The following is a 20,386-nucleotide window of genomic DNA, read 5'->3' as shown; positions in this document are numbered from 1 at the left end:
ATAATACAAGAGTTTCATTATTGATAGTTAAATTACAGAAATAAATTAACGTTTCCACAGCATTCCAATTTATTGAGATTGACCTGCATGTATAAGCCTTTGTTTTGTTTTTAAATCTTAATTAGATGATGATTAATTAGAAGATGATTCAATATTTTTCAAATATATGTTGCTTTGGATTTTTGTGGCACTGACATTTTTTAAGTTTTTTTTCTTGAACTCTAGTTATTATTATTACTATTATTATTAATATTATTACTATTACTACTACTACTTCTTCTACTACTACTACTATTATTATTATTACTACTACTATTACCATTACTACTACTATTATTATTATTATTATTATTATTACTACTACTATTATTATTATTTTTTATAACATTTTGTTTATTATTAGACTTTAAAATAAATACTAAAGTACTAAGTGTTATCACTAAGTGTAAGTACACACGTGTTATCGCTGTAACCGAGGAAACACTGCTGCATCTTCTGAATCAAAACGCTGACGTCTGGGCTGTATATTCCCCACAATCCTTTGCACTCCGTAGAATAACAGTTTCTTCTTCAGTTTTGTCTTCAGCTGAAAACATAAACGACGGAGTCATTTTGGGAATTTACTCACAGAGACTGGTAAGTCATCTCAAGTTTAGATTACACACGATCTCCAGTTGGCTTTTTCCGAGTGTAGACATTTGTTTCGTGACCGATAACTGTGTGATGTTGGTGTTGTGCTAACATGGTTAGCTTCTCTAGCTAGTCTGCGTGCTAATTCTGCTACACTACAGCGACGTTACGTTTATGGCTATTTTCTTATCCATCGGCATCTAATTTTCGCTAAATAATTGAATGCTCTGGTTATTCATTTTGATGTCATGAACTGTGTTTTTTTTTGTTGTTGTGGCTTTTCGTGTCTTCTGCACCGAAGCTAAGCTAACAGCTGTCGACTAACAGCTGTGTGTGCGCGCGCGCGCGTTTGTGTGTGTTTGTGTGTTTGTGTGTGTGGGCGGGCATGTATGTATTTATATCTTGCTTGTAACCAAACGTTGCACGAAGAAATCAACCTATAAACATTTTAAAGTCTTTTATGTCCATGTTAATCCTGATAGATCTGATGACTGTGTTTTTGTTTTACATTTCTGGCATTTAGCAGAGTGACTTACATTTTATTTCAATTTATACAACTGAGTAATTGAGGGTTATTAAGGGCCTTGCTCAGGGGCCCAGCAATGGCAGCTTAATGGACATGGGATTTGAACTCATGACCTTCCGTTCAGTAGCTTGATACCTTAACCACTGAGCTACCACATCCCTTTTAAAACGAACACCCCTTTTAAAGAAAAAAAAATCAGTACTTCAGTAACAAAGTATGTTGTTTTTGAATATCTCACCCCATACTACATTGCTTTCTTAAAATGATCTGCCTATGAGGGCCTTTTCCAAAATGTTGAAGGTTCTTTATTGTCAGTGCCACCATATGTGCAGGTATACAGAGGAATCGAAATACTATTTTGCTTTCTGGTATCAACTGTTAAATGCTCGGTTCACACCGGAATAAAACAGCTGTTAGTATGGACTGAAGGCCAAAACATAAAGTATTTGTTTTCAATTTTATACGGATTATCACGAATATAGCCTAATATGGGTTTACACTGAATGAATGAAAATTGGCCTGATTTTGCTTTTAGAGGTTGAAATCTGCATTTATATGTAATATAAATTTTGGCGGTGTCAGAAATCTGCACCACAGCTGCACCTTCTGTAGTGGTGGTGATTAAGCATAAATGTAGCTAATGGTCAGAAAAAATCTGTTATATAAAACTCACCTTTTGTGACTCCATTGTCTGATTGCGTAAGCAAAACGTAATCATTTTCTTTATACGCATTATACGATATAGCGCAGTATACTACAAAATCCAGCTGGAATTAATTGGTATCTTCTAATACAGGGTGACTAGAAATAATCTGAAAAGACAAGATAAAGTCAATTACTTTTCACACTAAAATGTGAGGATTTTAGCAGGAGCAGCTTCTGTAGTGATAAAAAAAAGTCCCTGATACATGTTATTCTTTTTTCCCCTCTCACTTATGTGAGTATGTGATGATGGGATGACAGGAACCAGTGTTGCCTACATTGTCTACATTCTACACGTTTTCCTGCTTCCCCAATCCTTTATGTGTGATTTGTGTCCATACACTGGTCATTTGTTGCAGTGTAGATGCACTGGGGAAAGGTTATCTGCAAGGCATGTGCAGTTTTATGCTGTGTTTGTTTGTTTGTTTGTTTGTTTGTTTGTTTATTTTAATTAAGACATTCAGCTGACAAAACAAACATTTGTTATAGATTAAGTTCTTGTATAACTTTGCTTTTTCTCAACTATACAATTGTTATCTGAAAATGTTCAGATTCGTATTTCATTTAAAGTCTTGCATTTAAAGACTGTCTCCAAAAAAATACTCCAATGGGAATTTTTAAAAAAATATAAAATCAGCATCCACTCTTTTTTTTTGTGTAGTTACAGTAAATAAATCACTGTAAATATAAATTAATTCCAAAATAAATTATTTTTGCTCAGAAGGTTGTGTGTGTGTGTGGATGTGTGTGTGTGTGTGTGTGTGTGTGTGTGTGTGTGTGTTTGTTTGTTTGCACGTGCGTGTGTGTGTTTTTATATTTAAGTGCACTATTTTTACAGATTTAAATGTAAAATAATTTTCTCTATTGAGTGGCCCATCATCATAACTCTAAATGAGGGAATATTTTTATAATTAACGCCTCCAATACAGTTCTACTAAAGTGACATTAAGGCACTTTATGTTGTTTTTTTTACTTGTGTGAGAATCCTCTGTAATTTAATGCGATTGTTTCTGTTCTAGTGCTGTGTAGCGATGGACCAGGACTACGAGCGGCGGCTGCTGCGACAAATCAATATCCAGAATGCTAACGCCAGCCCCATCGTGAGTCTGCATAACATTTTAATTGTTTTAATTGCTCAATCCTTGATTTGAGCCAGTCATGCAGATGATGTAGATGCTGGTACTGTTTAGTTTGGACCTGTTTGTAATTATGTTTTGTTGGTTAACTTTTCTCACACACTTGCATTAAGTAAGAACATTACAGTGGCTTAGGCTTGGCTAAGGAACTAAAGGCTTTTCTCACTTGAAATAGTTACATTCGGGTTTTATTTAAAATAGATATAATCGATTAAGAGGCACAGTATGAAGAATGAAAAAGCTCTCAAGGTCTTATTTATGATAGCAAATCATGTTTTATTCCAATTATACTACATCGACTTGCCCATAATAACAATTTTAGGCAAAACAAATAATATTGATGAGTTTAAATGAAAAACATCATTTGTTTGCACGCTAGATATTTTTAAAGCTGTGGATATTTGCACGTTCATAAAATGTATGAGCATGTATATGTATTTATAGTTTAAATGTATTACTTTTTTTTTGTAAAAAATGCATAATTCATTAAATAATGAAATACCTTTAGGTGCAATCAGTTGCATGAGATAAATAATCCTGGTATCAGATTGGTCAGGAAGGGCGGATAATTTTTCAATAACACCACAGCTCTGAAAGTGGTTCCGGCTGTAACACGTGCTCGTTCTTATAGGTTATTACTTCTACAGTAAAAGCTCATACACACGATGTCCCTATGCCGGAAGCCTGTGTATTAATACGCCAACTTTGTTGGGGGGTTAGAAGACATTTAAGATTTAATGACCGAGCTTTTGGTGCAAAGGTTATGGTTTTATTGAGTGAATAACTGATGCTAAGAAAAATAGATGCTGATTGGTGAATGACAGATATAAAGTAGTTATACCAGTTACTAATTTGTCCCAGAACAGTCTATAACATTAAATATAACTATAAACCATAAAGTATGCAGCATGTCATTTGTTAATTAAATAAGCCATTTAATTGTGTATAAATCACTATACACATAAGCATCCAGTAATAGGTTTTTGAAGGTGTGATTCTTGTCCTTCGTATTAATCTTTGTCCTGATTTTTCATCTTATTCAACGTGACCGGTTTTTATTTTGGAGTGAAATTTGAGAAACCAGTTGCCTTCTTCTGTTTTCCTGCAGAAAGCCACAGAGGTCATGTGTGCACTGACCCCCGCTAATTCTCCTCTATCTTCACCGTGTAAACACGGAGATCGCTTCATCCCGTCCCGCGCCGGCGCCAACTGGAGTGTCAACTTCCACCGCATAAATGTACGGCTCCCGAACCTCCAGACCCTCGTCTCTGTTTACAGTTTTTCAAGTTTCTCTGATTCTGCTGAGAACTCCTAATTGCTAATTAGTGCACTAATTGCTTGCCTCCTAAGGAGAACGAGAAGTCGCACAATCAAAACCGTAAGACAAAAGACGGCACGTCAGACAGCAGTAAAGGTAAGGCTGGAGGGCTGAGAGTTATTTTTACTGCTTTGTGGATCTGTGTGCTTTTGTGTGCATGTGTGTGTGCGCGAGTGCTGTCGTGCGTGCGTGTGTGCGTGCGTGCGTGTGGTGATAATTCTGCACAGTATTAGAGGCTTGCCTCTACTACATGCTGCAGAATATAAACAGACTAGTACTAAGCTATTGCATAGTCCAGGGCTGTGTGTGTGTGTATGCGTGTGTGTGCATGTGTGTGTGTGTGTGTTCACGTGGCTGTACAACAGCACAGAATAGCCTACTTAATCCGAACATGTTCTCATCTCAAAACATTCAGACAAGGCCTCCCTTATGGCAGCCTGGTTACTATGGCAACTGGAATCTAGTTTGTCTCCCGTGCACTCGTTCACCCCTTCCTGTCCTTCTGTTTGTTGAACTGTCTCTCCTTCCTCGGTTCCCTGCTTCTGTCTGTCATTTGGATTCCTTCTGCTTTCCACACTGTCCTTTTGATTTTTTTCTGTGTTGCTCGTGTTTTCTTTCATCTTTGCTTTTCAGTTTGAAATAACTGTAAAGCTTTAGTGACCTTGCGAAGATACAGTATTTAGATGATTTGGATAGGCATAACAGCTTTGTTCGGTTTTGCATAAAAAAAAAAAAAAAAAAAAAAAAGATGCTGCCTCCAGGGCTTTTTTGGGATGCATGCACTGTAACCATGACAACAGGGTTGCATTAGAATTATACTGGCTAACAAGCTAGCTTAGATTTTTTTAGTAGCAGATTGCACACCTTGGCTTTAACTAGGTGATATTTACAAGTATTTGAGTAATAAAAAGACAGGAAAATGATGACTAACTATGAGCTATTGCACGAGGAAACAGGCAGGAAGAAATTCATGACTGCTGAACTAGGGAGTTGATTGCGATCTGAAATTTTGAAGCAACCCAAGGTATTCACTAGATAGCAGTAAACCGAGGTTGTTTATTAACACAGTATATAATTACATATTGAGTGGAGCATGGCATAAAGAATAAGCTGCCACTGAACCGAATTGCTTTCATTACAGTAAACACTTAGATATCATACATAGCTAGCTGAATAAATGCTAACAAACATGATTCCTTTTATGGGGAGAAATCATGCTGCAAAGTGATCATTGTATAAAACATATAAAGTTGAACTGCTAGAGTGAACTAAGCATAGGCTAGGATTGTCCATACCCTCTCTCTCTGGCAGCAGATGGTCTGGCATACTGTGCGCTGCTGAAGAATGAACTGCTGGGAGCGGGCATCGAGAAGGTGCAGGACCCTCAGACGGAGGACAGGCGACTGCAGCCCTCAACACCTGAGAAGACAAGTCTGTTTAGTGTAAGTGACAAAGAGGACATTGTCTACTGCTGCGTTCAGTATTCAAGCCGAGAGTCTCTGATCGCAGGCTCCTCAAACAACAGAGCATTGTGGCTGCTCATACGATGTCGAATAGAGCAGAAACCACGACTGGCCATGCTCTGGGCTGGTTGGTTATTATTCAGCTCCTTCTGAAGTGTTTTATTCCTCTTCTTCCACAGCAGATTGTCAGTTGATTTAAAGGACAATGTCATACTTTTCCCTTCATTCATAGTTACTTATGTCCTTGTTCCTGTTATCATTTACGTTATAGTAAATAACATGCCTATTTTAGACGAATTAACATATAGGCACGTTCATTGGGTTAGATGAAACTAATCATGCATATGAAGGTGAATACAGTGTTGGTTATAACTCGTATCACTAACAGTAGCTAGCTTGCTTGATGCTAGTTCATGAGGCATCCATGTTTTTCCTCACCTCATAGCTCAGTCGTGCAGAGGTGATAAATGCAGTGTGCCGTGTTAAGTCAAGCGTAGCATATGCTTGCATTTACACAAACAAAACACTCACGCACGCACACACACACACACACACACACACACACAGCACAACTGCTGGCAATTTATCCACCTTGAGCTCAAGGGACACGAGGAGGTGTTGTAGAATGTAGAATGGCCTTGAGAGTGTGTACTGTTAGAGTGTAGGTACGATAAAATCATATTTCAAATGATACTTGTATTTCATTCCTTACTTAATGCAGGGAAATGTTCACAATTCTTGTCTGCAAATGTTCTAATTTATAATTGTTTATGATGAAGGCATCACAGACACGCGAATAACATCTCGGTTACACCTTTTCTCTGTGTTTTATTTTATGTTACAGTATTCTCTGAGTGCCAAGCGCTCGCTCCCTGACGACGGCAACAGCGTCTCTCCTTACTCACTATCGCCTGTCAGCAGTAACAGGTATAAATTCTTAGATCATCACTTCATAACATTTTGTAAAATGGATTAGTTCAGCCACATGTAAACTATACACATGGAACCAACTGCAAGAAGTAAAGCAGGGTTTGTGCAGAAAAGGTGGAGATTTTAGTGAACTAAAAGAGACTTTATTGAATCATTACGTTCGTGACCGATCATATTAGAGATGCACTAAACATCTGTATGTTAATAATGTCATACATGTATAATAATGTAAATGTAAACATCTTCGACACAAACAATTATGTGATTTTATCTCTAATATGAACGGTCACAAAAGGAATCCCTACACAATCTAATCTGTAGCACTTTATTAACTCACTTTTCTTCACATTTCTTTTTCCTCTTCACCTTTTGGCCCTTTTCTCCTCTGCTAAAGGAACTCCTCACTACTGCTAACACTTAAAGGTGGGGTGTACGTTGTTTGAGAAATGCTTCAGAAAGCTGAGTCGGGCCGCCAAACAAAACAAACGTGTAGCCAATGAGCAGAAAGAGGCGAGTCTTGTCAATCTGGGCGGAGAGAGTGTTCAGTGCGCATGTGTGACATTAGCAGAAAGCGAACCATTGAAACATTGAAATGGAGGATAAAAACAAAAAGAAAGCCGAAGAAAGGCTTACGATAAGGCAAGAAGTAGGAACCGTGTTAATATAGGATCAGCTTTCCAGCGCTGGAGAGAACTGAGGGAGTGACGGTCTCTTGGAATCTGTCTCTCAGTCGTCCGCACATAGAGACTTATGTATTTTGTCCACCGCTAAGGAAAGCTGATTTTGAGGAAAATTGGGTTGTAGCCGCCTCTCTACATTACTACAATAGAAAAGAGGTGTTATTTGTGTAGTAACAGCGTTTAGCTCAGGAGTTATTGACTCGGGAAACTCCAATCTGTGAATACGCGGCCAACTTTACTTAAGACGCCGAGGCGCTTTTTCCCTTCTCGATAGGTGAGTAACGTTGGTTTTGCTTTGTTACACAGAACTGATATATGCCGTCCTTTGCATGATTATGCTTGTGTTTCATTTTTGCTTGTTTGTTTATCTGCAATCGTATTGTTCTTCCCTTCAGCTATGATAAAGACACATTTCTTTCTATTATTTGCCGAGTTACATATTTATGTGTGGGCTGAGCTATCAATACAGGGGTGGGACCCATTCGGGTTACTGGCGTGTTTGTTTTGGTGATTTCGATTGTCAACATTGGCTTTCAAAAATCGGAGACCCTGCCTTTAAGAGCTCTTTTAAGGGTTAAGATGCTTCATGAATAACTATTATCTTCTCTTTAATGTTAAGGGGAAAGCTCACATTTCTCTCTTTGTGCTAAGAATTGTCATGAATACGTGCCCTGATCTAGAAAGTAAAAGCTGAAGCTAAGCTGTCTCTTTGCTGTGTGTTTTGAACGTATGGTAACATATGTGGTAATAAAATTGAGCTTGATCTCTTTTGCCGGGCTAGAAAAAACAGCCTCTCTCTCTTTTATTCTACATGCGATATCTCTGTAATAAAGTTTTGAATCCAACTTGGATGAAAGTTTTCCTCAGTGTATCGTTTGCCACTTGCCGATAAGATCATCCACATTACATTGTTAATGTAATTGCAAAACCCACATCAAATTAACGGCTCAAAAAGTAAACACGGAAAAAAAAATCTAAATAACAATTAGGACATGAAAAAACACCTATTATTTAAAAAACATTACGAATCATCTGATTATGATTATGATTAACCCGCCTTGCACTTGCTTTGCAGTGTGGAGACAGCTTGAGAACAGATGTTCACATGAAACAGATGTCAGAATTCTAAGAACGTGGTCTGCACTAGAATAAAATGTGTCCTTATTACAGAGAACCAGTGCTGCTGTGTGTGTGTGAATTAATTAATTTTGTGTGCTCAGTCAGAATGCATTAGTTTTGAGGAAACTAAATTGGGTCAACTGGGCTTCTCTGTGACGGAGCTTTTTTCTTTGCTGCTGCTGTTCTGTGACTCTGTGTGTTTTCTTGTGTCTCCCATAAACCTTAAAGTCAGAAGCTGTTACGGTCGCCACGAAAACCCATGCGCAAGATTTCCAAAATCCCCTTTAAGGTGCTGGACGCTCCTGAGCTGCAGGATGATTTTTATCTCAACCTGGTGGACTGGTCTTCCTTAAACGTGCTCAGCGTCGGTCTCGGCACCTGCGTGTACCTGTGGAGTGCCTGCACCAGCCAGGTGTGTGTGTGTGTGTGTGTGTGTGTGCTGGTGTGTGTGTATTACGTGTGTGTTTTAGCAGGTAATAATATCTTGAATTTAGTCAAATTTTTCATGCAGTTTTTTTATTATTATAAGATTACAATAAACCAGTGGTTCTTAACCTTGTTGGAGGTACTGGACCCCACCAGTTTCATATGCGCATTCACCGAACCCTTCTTCATTGGAAAAATAAAATATGATTTTTTTTTTCAAATTCAAAACATAAGTATATATTTTACTGGTGCATAAAATTAACCGTGCATCATCATCACTGTGTTCAAAGAACAAAACCATTAAAACATGATTTTCACACAAAAACAAAAACATAATAATGAATATTTACTGACAATCAGTGTGACTTCTGCTGCCACTCTCATGTCATTTTCGCAACAAAGTCTGTTCCTTATCTTCGTTTTTATGTCCAGCATCCTCGAAAATGATTGCTCGCAAAGATATGTTGTAACAAACGGTATGAAAATCTCCAGAGCTTTCTTAGCAATAACAGGGTACGTTACCATTTGTTGACACCAAAACATTGAGAGCGTTGTTGTTCTGAAGAGTTGCTGTTGGACCTGGCTCTGCTGAATTTCAATGATTTCATCGAGGTATTCATCATTGACATCTGTTGTCTCAACACTAAACGTGAACGGCTGTCTCACCCATGCTGGATAAGACTCTCTTGTAGGGAAGTATCCGTCGATAGACTTTGCATACTCATCTAAGTGCGTGGCAATTGCTTGCTTCGGTTCCACGGGTAAAGAAATGTCTCCGGTTCCAGATACATCTTCGATCTTACATACACAATCGTCTAGCAGGGGAAAGTTTGCGAAGTTATCGTTCTCTATTCATCGTTTCCATAACGGTAGCTTTTTTTGAAAAGCCTTCGGGTTTTCTTCCGCTCCGATGATGTTGACTCCACCGCCCTGCATCTGTTGATTGAGATGATTGAGAGCTGCGAAGATATCAGCCATGTACGCTAAAATGAGAATGAACTCAGAATTTTTGAAGCAATCTGCATGAAAATGTTGGTGCTCTTGCAAAAACACTGCTAATTCCACTCCCAGGGCAAAAACACGATTCAGCACCACCGAACCACACACACGTGGATAACCACCGAACGTTAGAATGGTACAAAAGTACCTCGAATTCAGAGCCCATTTCTTTACACAGCTCACTGAAGATGTGGTGCCTCAGAGCACTATTTCGCACATAGTTCACACATTCCACTACAATTTTTAATACCTCTGCCAGTGTCGGAGGTAAGGTTTCTGTTGCCAACGCATGCCTGTGCATAATACAATGCGTAACAATGATGTGTGGTGCATCAGCTTTCACTAGCGCACCAAAACCAGGCTTACTTCCCAGCATGACTGGAGCTCTGTCCGAACAAACTGCAGAAACCATATCCCACGAAAGATTGTTGTCTTTGAAGAAGTCATCTACAAGTTTCTTCACATCGGCTGCCTTAGTTGTTGTAAGAGGCTTACAAAATAAAAAACCTTCCTTTATCAAGTCGTCTTTCACATAGTGCACGAATACAGCAAGCTGGCTTAGATTGGAAACGTCAGTGGTCTTGTCGAGTTGAAGGCTGAATTTTGCTGGGCTTGAAATCAGATCTGCAAGATGTCTTTGCTCATGTCCTCTATTCTGTCGCTGATGGTGTCATTTGAAAGAGGAATTTGGGGTAACTTAACTTCAGCCGCTTTTCCCAGCATGATATTCGCCATCTTCAACACAGCTGGTTTTATGAGTGTTTCACCAATGGTGTGTGGTTTGCCCTGCTTTGCGATCAGGTAAGCAACTTCGTACGATGCTGTGAGGATCGGTTTGTTGATGGGTACAAAGCCGAGAACAGGCAAAGTAGTCTTTTCATCGAATCTGGCTCTCTTCACCTTGAATTCAGTGAACGTTGTGTTCTTATATTTTCCATCTCCATGCAGCTTAAGGAAGTGTTCTCTTAGTTTTGCCGGTGCTAGACTAGAATTGCTCAACTTGGCATTGCAAATAATGCAGTTAGGACGCTGACTCCCATCATGTTCCGTTATACATGTGAATCGGGATTGTACATATTCGTCCGACCACTTTCTTTTTTTGCTCGACATAGTTAGTATAAAGGGATTAAAATATTAAGAAAGAAATCATCATGACGTACCATCACGACAGTCACAAGTCGACTACTGGGCGCACCAAATTTCCTGCAGCACAGATAGGCCAAGCGATGTTGCGTGATCACCTGCAGCCAATGATGGCCAAGGGGGGCATGTGAGTCGGGTGTGTCTTATCCTCCGCCGAACCCCTAAGACTGACTCACCGAACCCCAGGGGTTCGATTGAACCCAGGTTAAGAACCACTGCAATAAGCCAAAGAAGGGTATCAAGCCTATTTCTATTCACATTTTTTTTATTGTAAGCATTAAATTTTCATATTCTATTAACACAATAACATTACCAAAAATAGTAAAAAGTGTCTAATGATCTTATATGTGGTTTATTTTAATTCTTATAACTGTTACCCAATCATTTACACTATATTCAGGATATTTTACCCTACTGTTTTGTGTGTATATTTTTATTTTTCTCACCCTTGTGCAGGTGACGCGTCTGTGCGATCTGTCAGTAGAAGGCGACTCTGTCACGTCAGTGGGTTGGTCAGAGAGAGTAAGCATGCTTCTTCATTGTTTATAGTGTTTTTTTAATGTTTACTCATTTACCTTCAGGGTCACAGCGGACCTACAGTAATACACCCTGGATAGGATGCCATTACATCATATCATGCCTATATACATACACATTCATTCGTACCTAGGGACAAAACCTGAGCTTCATTTGAACAATGCTTTAAATGGCTATGTGTCTAATCTGTCCATTGTATTTTGTTTTAGGGAAACTTGGTGGCAGTGGGCACTCATAAGGGCTTCGTACAGATTTGGGATGCAGCCGCAGGGAAGAAGCTGTCTGTATTAGAAGGCCACACAGCCAGAGTTGGTGAGCACTGTGTTGCTTTGGACACTGCAGCTGGTTCAGTGGATTTTCTTGCCACGTTTGAACATGCTGTACTTGTACATGAAGGTGGAATTGAGTCTTCGGCAATGTTCCAGGTTTTTTTGTGTTAATGGAGTTCTACAGAACAGCAAACAGAAGCCTATGTAATGAACAGATGGGCTGTGAAATTTCATTTTATCATAAGCTGCGCTATATCATGAACATATACTGACATACTGAGAGCATAGGAAACAAGATATATGTAAATTTTTAATTGTGTGTGTGTGTGTGTGTTTCTGTTACCAGGTGCATTAACATGGAATGTAGACCAGCTGTCTTCAGGCAGTAGGGACCGCCTGATCCTGCAACGTGATATTCGAGCTCCTCCGCTGCAGTCTGAGCGCAGATTACAGGGCCACCGACAGGAAGTGTGTGGCCTTAAGTGGAGCACTGATCACCAGCTCCTTGCCTCTGGTGGCAATGACAATAAGGTAACATAGTGACAAAGGCAAGCAGCTTTACTAGCATTTAACAAGCTAGCTGGGTACTTATTAAGGGTTGCAGGAGTGCCTATTTTACTTATGCACATTCATATAGTCTTTTTTTTTTTTTTTTTTTTTTTGCTATACACTAAAGACATTTGGGTTTGAGATCAAAATATAAGAACATACGTAGATTGGATTTGGTAAAGAACTTAACACATGGAACGTTTTGTTTGAACTCCCCCATTAAATGAGTGAAGAAAAATAAGAAAAAAATCCACAATGTTTTTTAGTGTATAAAAAGAAAACTGGCCGTACTTGCATTTATTTATTTATTTATTTATTTATTTATTTATTTATTTATTTATTTATTTATTTATTTAAATGAAGTATTTGCTAGTATTGTTTTCTGTATGTACAGAACCCTCATTGAAAAGAGGCTGTTCGTCTGTCACTGACCAATTCTCCTAAGTCTGTTTGCAGTTTCTGCTTTAGGGAGATTAGATGTTGCTGGTCATATAGAGGAAGTGCTTGTGGTGCCATATACTTTATTGGATCAGGATGCACATCTACTTGACATCTCTGCTAGAGCAGAGTGCCACTTGCCTTTGTCACAAGGTAATACATTTGATTCCTTTTTTTTTCTGTAGCTGCTGGTTTGGAATCACTCGAGTGTCTTACCCATGCAGCAGTACACAGAGCATTCAGCAGCAGTGAAAGCCATTTCCTGGTCTCCTCATCAGCATGGGCTGCTGGCATCAGGGGGCGGCACTGCTGACCGGTGCATTCGCTTCTGGAACACGTTGACAGGGCAGCCACTGCAGTGCACTGACACAGGCTCGCAGGTCTGCAACCTGGCTTGGTCTAAACACACCAATGAACTGGTACGTAGTCACTCCAGGCATGTGAGTGTAAATAGACGGCATAAGATTACGCAACCCTCAAGGGACATCTACAAAACGTAAATGACATGCTAATATACAGAAAAAACATTCTTATTACCTAAAGCCTATTTTGAAAAATGTTTGTTATTCAACGTCATTTTCTGGAGTCTCCTGGATCACACTGATTTATGATTTTAAGCACACAGCGTAAAAGTGGCTTAACACTGGGTTCTTACTCCAGTCCTCGGGACCCCCTGCCCTGCACAGTTTGCATTTATTCCTACTGTTTAACACCTGATCCAACCGATTAGCTAATTACTAAGCACTAAATGAGGAGGGCCAGGTGTGTTGATGGTGGCAGGAATGGCACACTGTGTGGCGGGGTGTTCTAAGAACCCTTTGTCTAAACCCCATCTCACAGCTACCTAACACAGATCACTTGTGCATCAGGGATTAAGTCAGTTTTTTTTTTTTTATTTATCTTGAGTCTATTTATTCTGCCCTACTTTCAAAAACTGGTGTTGATTGTAAGATTATTTGATGCTGGCTAATTCACCTTGGGTGTACGGAATTGTGATAATTCATTAATCTTGATGTGTGACATCATAATACATTATCATTGATGTGTGATCTCATAATTCATTGTTTTTCATGACATCATTTATTATTTTGTTTGCATGACATCATAATAAACGATTTATTAAAGTAATGAATAAATTATATATTAACAACATTGTAATTTATTTTGCAAGGCTAAAAGAAAAATAATCAGTCAACCAGTACCAGTTGCACATACCTCATAGTTATCATTACCTGGGAAGGCAGGCTTGAGAGATTGTGTGATTACATTTCGTATTCTATTCATTCATTTGGCAGACTTATTCTTAGATTTATTTTTCCCAAAGCGACTTATAATTCAGACAAGATGCAGTCCAACTGTATTGTTAATGTTTTACTCAAATCACAAGCTGTATATTTTAATCTCTGGTGAACTGCATGGAAAATCTTTGGAGGATTTTGTTCTGGTCGGTGCCAGTGGAGTCATCAAAATTCACACAGAAGTAAAGGTTTGCGTACACTCAGTGCAAATTGTGTGATGGCACAGAGATGTCATGTGTGCTTTTTATAAATCCAGTGTATCCAATGGCCCTTCTATTTATATGCTGAATATACAGTACGCATCATGTACGACGGGATTGGCATCCACATGTCAGGGTACTGTATTTCCAACATAATATCAGTGTTGTAATTTTTCTGGGGTTAAATTTGAACACTATATTTGCAGTCTAAATTCATGTTGCACCGGTTTAGCCTAATCAGCTTCACAGCAGATAAATATAGGACTGTATTTGCTGACTGTGTGTGTGTGTGTGTGCGTGTGTGTGTGTGTGTGTTCACAGGTCAGCACACACGGCTACTCTCAGAATCAGATCCTGGTGTGGAAGTACCCTTCTCTGACACAAGTAGCCAAACTCACTGGCCACTCCTACAGAGTACTCTACCTGGTAACCAACACCTGCAGACTTGTCTGAATTATTCACTATGTGTTCACTCCATTGTTTTGCTGATGTTAAACTCTCTCGTCACTGGTGTAACAACACGTTCGTGCTCCCACCGAGCTGTAAAAGCTGCGTGTTGCATGTAGTCATCCTTATTACCATGTTTTGTAGGAACCCAAATACAAAAATACCAGTGACTAAGCAAGTTATACTAACAGGTGTTTAAGCGTTTGACTTCCAGAAAGGGCTAATAATGTGTCTGAAACTGAAGCTGAGCTCATTACGGACTGTTTGTTTTATCCTGCTGTTGTTCAGACGAATGTTTAGTTACGGGTTGTTTTTTTCCCCGTTTTACGAAAACGCAGAAGATAAAAAGCACTAATCTGCCTATGCAGTCAGATAAATGGAGTCTGAGTGGTGATTAAAAAGAACTAGTTTGTAGAAGGTCACATTGAAAGTAGGAGTCTGAAAGTAAAGACTAAAACATCATTTGCTCACCAGTTTCATCATTATTTAAGCGAGAAACCATAAAGCAATAATAGTGGCTTCTCTTACCAAAGCTGTTCCCTAATAATGATAATAATGATGATAATGCCACATCCACCACGCTTGGACACGGCATGCAGCAAAAAAGCTTTTTATTATTAAAACATGGAACAGTGTAGTAAAACTTTGCGTCTGATTCATTGCTGTTGGAATAAAAGGTGTGAACATACAGTGAGTGTGTAATACAAAACTTTTGTTTGTGAATATCCGAATGCTCTCTTTAACTATTGTGCTACCTTCCTGCAGGCCATGTCTCCAGATGGAGAGGCCATAGTCACAGGAGCAGGAGACGAGACTCTGCGCTTCTGGAATGTCTTCAGCAAAACCAGATCTACCAAGGTATCATTAGGCATAGATGATTTTCAAGTATGTTGTATGGACACATAAAAGCTGGGGTGGGAACGATGTCCTGGACATATTTTGAATGCGGTGACAAGTGAGATATACAAGGAATGCAAAAGGACAGGGTGATGATAGCGTTGTGTCGGAAGGATGCTACCATCCTGGAATCCTAAAATTATTAATATCACCATGCGAAATTCATACCGTACTTTTTGTCATATCACCCCCTGATTTGCTGCTTGTGAGCAAAATAGCTTCAGATGTAGGCGTAGGAAAAGAATGTGTGTAGGGGTTTACTGATGAAGATGAATGAATTATTGAATGAATGTGAATTTCTGCACATTTGTTACACAGACACGGTGAATAATGCAGCAGAATGTCACGAGCTTTATTTGTCTTTTTGTATTGCTCAGTCATTCTGTCACGTCGCAGTACGTGTTATAGATGTCACTGGTTAGACACGGAGTTACATTCAAATCGCCGACATCAGACACACGCTGTTTCAGGCGCTTACTCGCACGCACTCAAGCTGTCATTTAACCATTTGATGCAGCGCTACATCAGAAGGTTGAACACTGATATTTTAATTCTGCTGGGTTGTGTAACGGCTGAGCGGAGCATTTAGGAAAAGATAGGGATTAGTGAAATGTGAAAATGCAATTTCTTTCTAATAGGACGTAACAACTGCTCCGTGCTATGTGGTACACATGAGAAAGTCTTGACTACTTATATTACAGAGAGAGAAATGAAATTAAGCAACGAAATCCAAATAGTGTCTCGCTGTTCTCTTGAGGGTGGGTGGATGTCAAGATCTTGGCACAAAGAGAAAAAGCACACAGCCAGAGTAACATCTAGTTACACAGCTGGAGGTGCTGTTATAGAAAAATCTTAAAACACATCATGCTGTCACATTTTAGACTTTATTCATTCATTTATCCATTTTATGTAGTGCTAATAATACACCGGGTCACACAGGGTCTATAGGCAATCTTTGGTGATAGACTTGTGACACGTGACTCGCACACACATTAACACACCCATTCACAGACTAAAAAATATTTAGAGATGCCAAACAACAACCCATGTGTTTGGACTAGTGAAGGAAACCAGATTACCTTCAGGAAACTCCCAAAGCACAGGGGGGACATGCAAGCTCCTCACACCCACGGAAAGAGGTGGGAATCAAACCCCCATCCTCAGAGATACAAAGCATTCATGCAACCACCGAGCCTCCATGACCCCTCTTATTATACTTATTATATTTAATGTTGTGGAGTTGCTCAAGTTGGTTCCTATTATTACTTACTTTACAGCAGCTATAAACAGTCGTTCCTGAGATACTGCCCTAAAGACTTTCCTGTCTCAGAAAACTTAGTTACAGCACTAAGACTAAATAACTAAGATTAAATAAACCAACTTAAATAATCTGGATCGTGTGAATCATTACAAATCATGTGGAGACTTGCCTTACAGCTGGAATTGTCCAAGCTGTGCTGTGATAGAAAATTAAGCAACATCTTCTGCCTAATCAGATTTGAGAATTCAGTAGTGCTGTGCTATAATTATCATAACAACCCTTCATTTTGGGTTTTGGGTGACTTGAAAATCATATTAATGGATGCATTGTGACAATGTGAAAATGATTTCTGCTTGTTGTTTTCTCTCTCTCTCCTCTCTCTCTCTCTCTCTCTCTCTCTCTCTGTGTCTGTCTCTTTCTCTCTCTCTCTCTGTCTGTCGGTCGGTCTCTCTGTCTGTCGGTCGGTCTCTCTGTCTGTCTGTCTCTCTCTCTCTCTCTGTCTATCTGACGGTCTCTCTCTCTCTCTCTCTCTCTCTCTCTGTCTGTCGGTCGGTCTGTCTGTCTGTCTCTCTCTCTTTCTCTCTCTCTCTCTGTCTATCTGACGGTCTCTCTCTCTCTCTCTCTCTCTCTCTCTCTCTCTCTCTCTCTCTCTCTCTCTCTCCCTCCTCCAGGAATCAATATCAGTGTTGAACCTGTTTACAAGGATCCGATAATACCTGTGCACGTTTGGAGGTTCTTACATTTAGGACTGCTGTAGAGTGATCATTAACACGACAGTCTGTGCGAATGATGGACACTTTAAGGCCCAGCCTCTTTCCTGTGGGTTTGTGAAGAAGAGAAATATGGGAACTGCATTCTCTTACATTACACTTGAGTGACAGAAGGATGTATTACTGCCAAATGTCAGTGTGAATGTTTAGCCGCTGGTTTGTCTAAATTTTTTTTATTTTTATTTTTTATCTGTATTTTTTTTTCTGACTGGATGCAGAATATGTTTTTTTTTCTTTTCTTTTCACAATGTGCCATTTGAGTTGCAAAATTTGTGGCCATCAGCCTTAAATGCAGTGTTGAAATAACTACAGTAGGATATTAGTAGGCCTTGGAGCCGTGCAGCGTTTGTTGCTAATATATTTATCTTTGGCCAGGGATTAATTTAAACACATCATAGAAACCACATTTTTTCTAGGTGTATAATCAATGTTACGTACTAATTCTACAAAATATAACATTAATCAGTGTATGCAGTAGCAGATATTCTGTTTAAACTACTTTTTAAGCATTACTTAAAGCAGAGTCACTTTTCTATACTTACATTTTAACCAAGAACACAGTGTTAAGTATCTTAGACCACATGCATATGAAACCACTATTTTAATTCACAAATCTATAAAATGTCCATTGTTTTATTTCAAGATTTGATTTGTTCTCCCACCCCACCCCTGGTTTTTGTATATCAGGTTTTTTGTTCACTCACCTCATGGTGTAAATGATGTGTTGTATCAGTGAGAATGAATGCTATTTATTTCATTTGTGTGACTGCAGTGACTTGTTGAATTGCTGATACATCGTGTATGTTCAAAAATTGGTGCTTGTTTTTATTTGCCATTTATTATATCATTTTGCAACAGCTTACAGAATGTTTTAAAATATACATTAAGTAAAAAATTGTACATTTTCTCATCAAAGAATATGAATAAACCTAATTGTTCTATGGTTTGTGTTGGAGCATGCATAGAGATTTAAAAAAAAATCGTCTTTAGTCTTTTTCGAACAAAAAGCTCCTCATCGATCCTCACTGAGTGTCTGAAGCATTTATAGTTTTAGTTTTCGGGGGTTCTAAAGTTTTTTTTTTTTATCTTCATCATTGCCATAGCAACAGCTAGCAGTGCAAATTGTTTGCAATTGAAAATGAACAATTTTTAATCTTTGTGTTAAAAAGGCGCTCAACAAAATCTTCACTCAATTTCTGTGATGCTTCTTGTGGAGAAAATAGAATAGACATTGTCTGTGGTGAAGTGTAAGAAGTGATGGGTGGGTAAAAAAAAAAAAAGATCCTTTTACATCTTGTCAGTTTTGCCGAATGTGCCGCCTTAAAGGCATGTATGCTACAGTATCAGAGCTGTGCTTTGTTACTGATAGATTTTGCATTACTTTCCTGACGCACTTGTTTTTTGTCCTGACTTTGGGAAAGCTGTGGAGATATCAGTCTCATGATCATCCAGAATGAGTTCGAAGTGTATTGCTGTCATTCCAGAAACTGTTTCAAATGACTTGTAAAGGCTTAAATATGATTATACTGTGTATATACAGGTATATGGAAATCTAAAGGTGCCTTATAATAATGAATAATTAGACTTAAAGAACATTTTAACTGTCATTGCCCAGCAATGTGCAATTTTCTTGTGAGCATTACTGTTTTGCATTTCAAAACTTGCTGTTCTATATTTATGTTCATCTCTATACGCTCCAGGAAACATTTCTTCTCCATAGTATCAGTGGTTTGACCTGTGTTAAGTAGTTTATATTCACCTTATTTGAGGGGTACAGAGTGCATTGTCTGTGTGATGATGCCAATTTTGACTCAGTGTTTGGCTGGCAGATTGTATCCTGGCTCACAGTCAAATGTGATCCTTCTAAACAGGCTGCTAGTTGCAAACGCCCAGGCCTGGCAGCAAATGTCAAGCACAGCAAGAAGTCCAAAAAATACTTAGATTTACTCACCAGACAAATCAATGACTTAGTGACAGACATGAAACAATCATTGAAATCAATGATCCAGGAGGTGAGAATGTGTAATATGAGGTTTTACATTCAACAGATCCCTCTTTATAGCTTGGAGATCAGTTGTCCTTCCCACCTCTTCAGATAAACAGATGGATGCATCTTGATACTTCCTTCAGTTTGATGATGACCCACCAGGTGAGTAGCCTCCTGCCTTGACACTGACCAGGAAGGAATCTGTTTTTTGCCAGCTCATGCGCGCCCCCAGTATAACAGGCTAGCTGTGGCAGTCACCCTGAATATAGCTGTAGTATGAATGGTATGGTTTTGCGCAACACATTCATGTGATATTTGTCACATCAGGTTATATATTCTACAGTGCAAGGTCTTTTAGTGACAGTTTTCAAAAAGTATATTTCTGACAAGCCCCAGCATATTTGCCTTCAAGCTGTGCAGCATATTTTCTGGCTAATCTAGTGAATCAAAAACAGGTCAGGTTTGGCCATATGCCTCATGTTGATTCTTGTGCTGTTTTGCATAAAAACAACACTATACACACTATTCCCAGATGTATGTTGCTCAAATGTTGCTGGGTGCAGTTGTATAGATGATATTGTATCGAAATTGGCAAACCCTGGCAAAATGTTGGCTGTTCTGCTGTTACTCCTCCAATCTGGTAGAGTTGATTGGCACCTCA

The 20,386-nt window shown here is 38.9% G+C and overlaps 1 protein-coding gene across 2 annotated transcripts; it reads left to right on the top strand.

The window, feature by feature from the left end:
* The first annotated feature begins 485 nt into the window (after nt 1-485).
* On the top strand, nt 486-18,681 carry LOC113645273 (fizzy-related protein homolog). Of its 2 annotated transcripts, none has more exons than XM_027150792.2 (14): nt 486-636; nt 2,878-2,958; nt 4,103-4,231; nt 4,345-4,408; nt 5,627-5,754; nt 6,620-6,702; nt 8,733-8,916; nt 11,529-11,594; nt 11,819-11,921; nt 12,225-12,409; nt 13,051-13,284; nt 14,685-14,789; nt 15,576-15,668; nt 17,640-18,681. In XM_027150792.2, exons 2-14 carry the CDS (start codon nt 2,890-2,892, stop codon nt 17,679-17,681), a joined length of 1,485 nt encoding a protein of 494 aa, XP_027006593.1. In that variant the 5' UTR covers nt 486-636; nt 2,878-2,889; the 3' UTR covers nt 17,682-18,681. The 2 variants fall into 2 exon arrangements, with proteins under 2 accessions (XP_027006593.1, XP_027006592.1); XM_027150791.2 differs by having other exon boundaries at nt 5,624-5,754.
* The last annotated feature ends 1,705 nt before the right edge of the window (nt 18,682-20,386 follow it).

This window comes from Tachysurus fulvidraco, chromosome 22, assembly GCF_022655615.1.
Source record: "Tachysurus fulvidraco isolate hzauxx_2018 chromosome 22, HZAU_PFXX_2.0, whole genome shotgun sequence".
NCBI lineage: Eukaryota > Metazoa > Chordata > Actinopteri > Siluriformes > Bagridae > Tachysurus > Tachysurus fulvidraco.
This window is presented reverse-complemented; position numbering and strand designations above follow the sequence as displayed.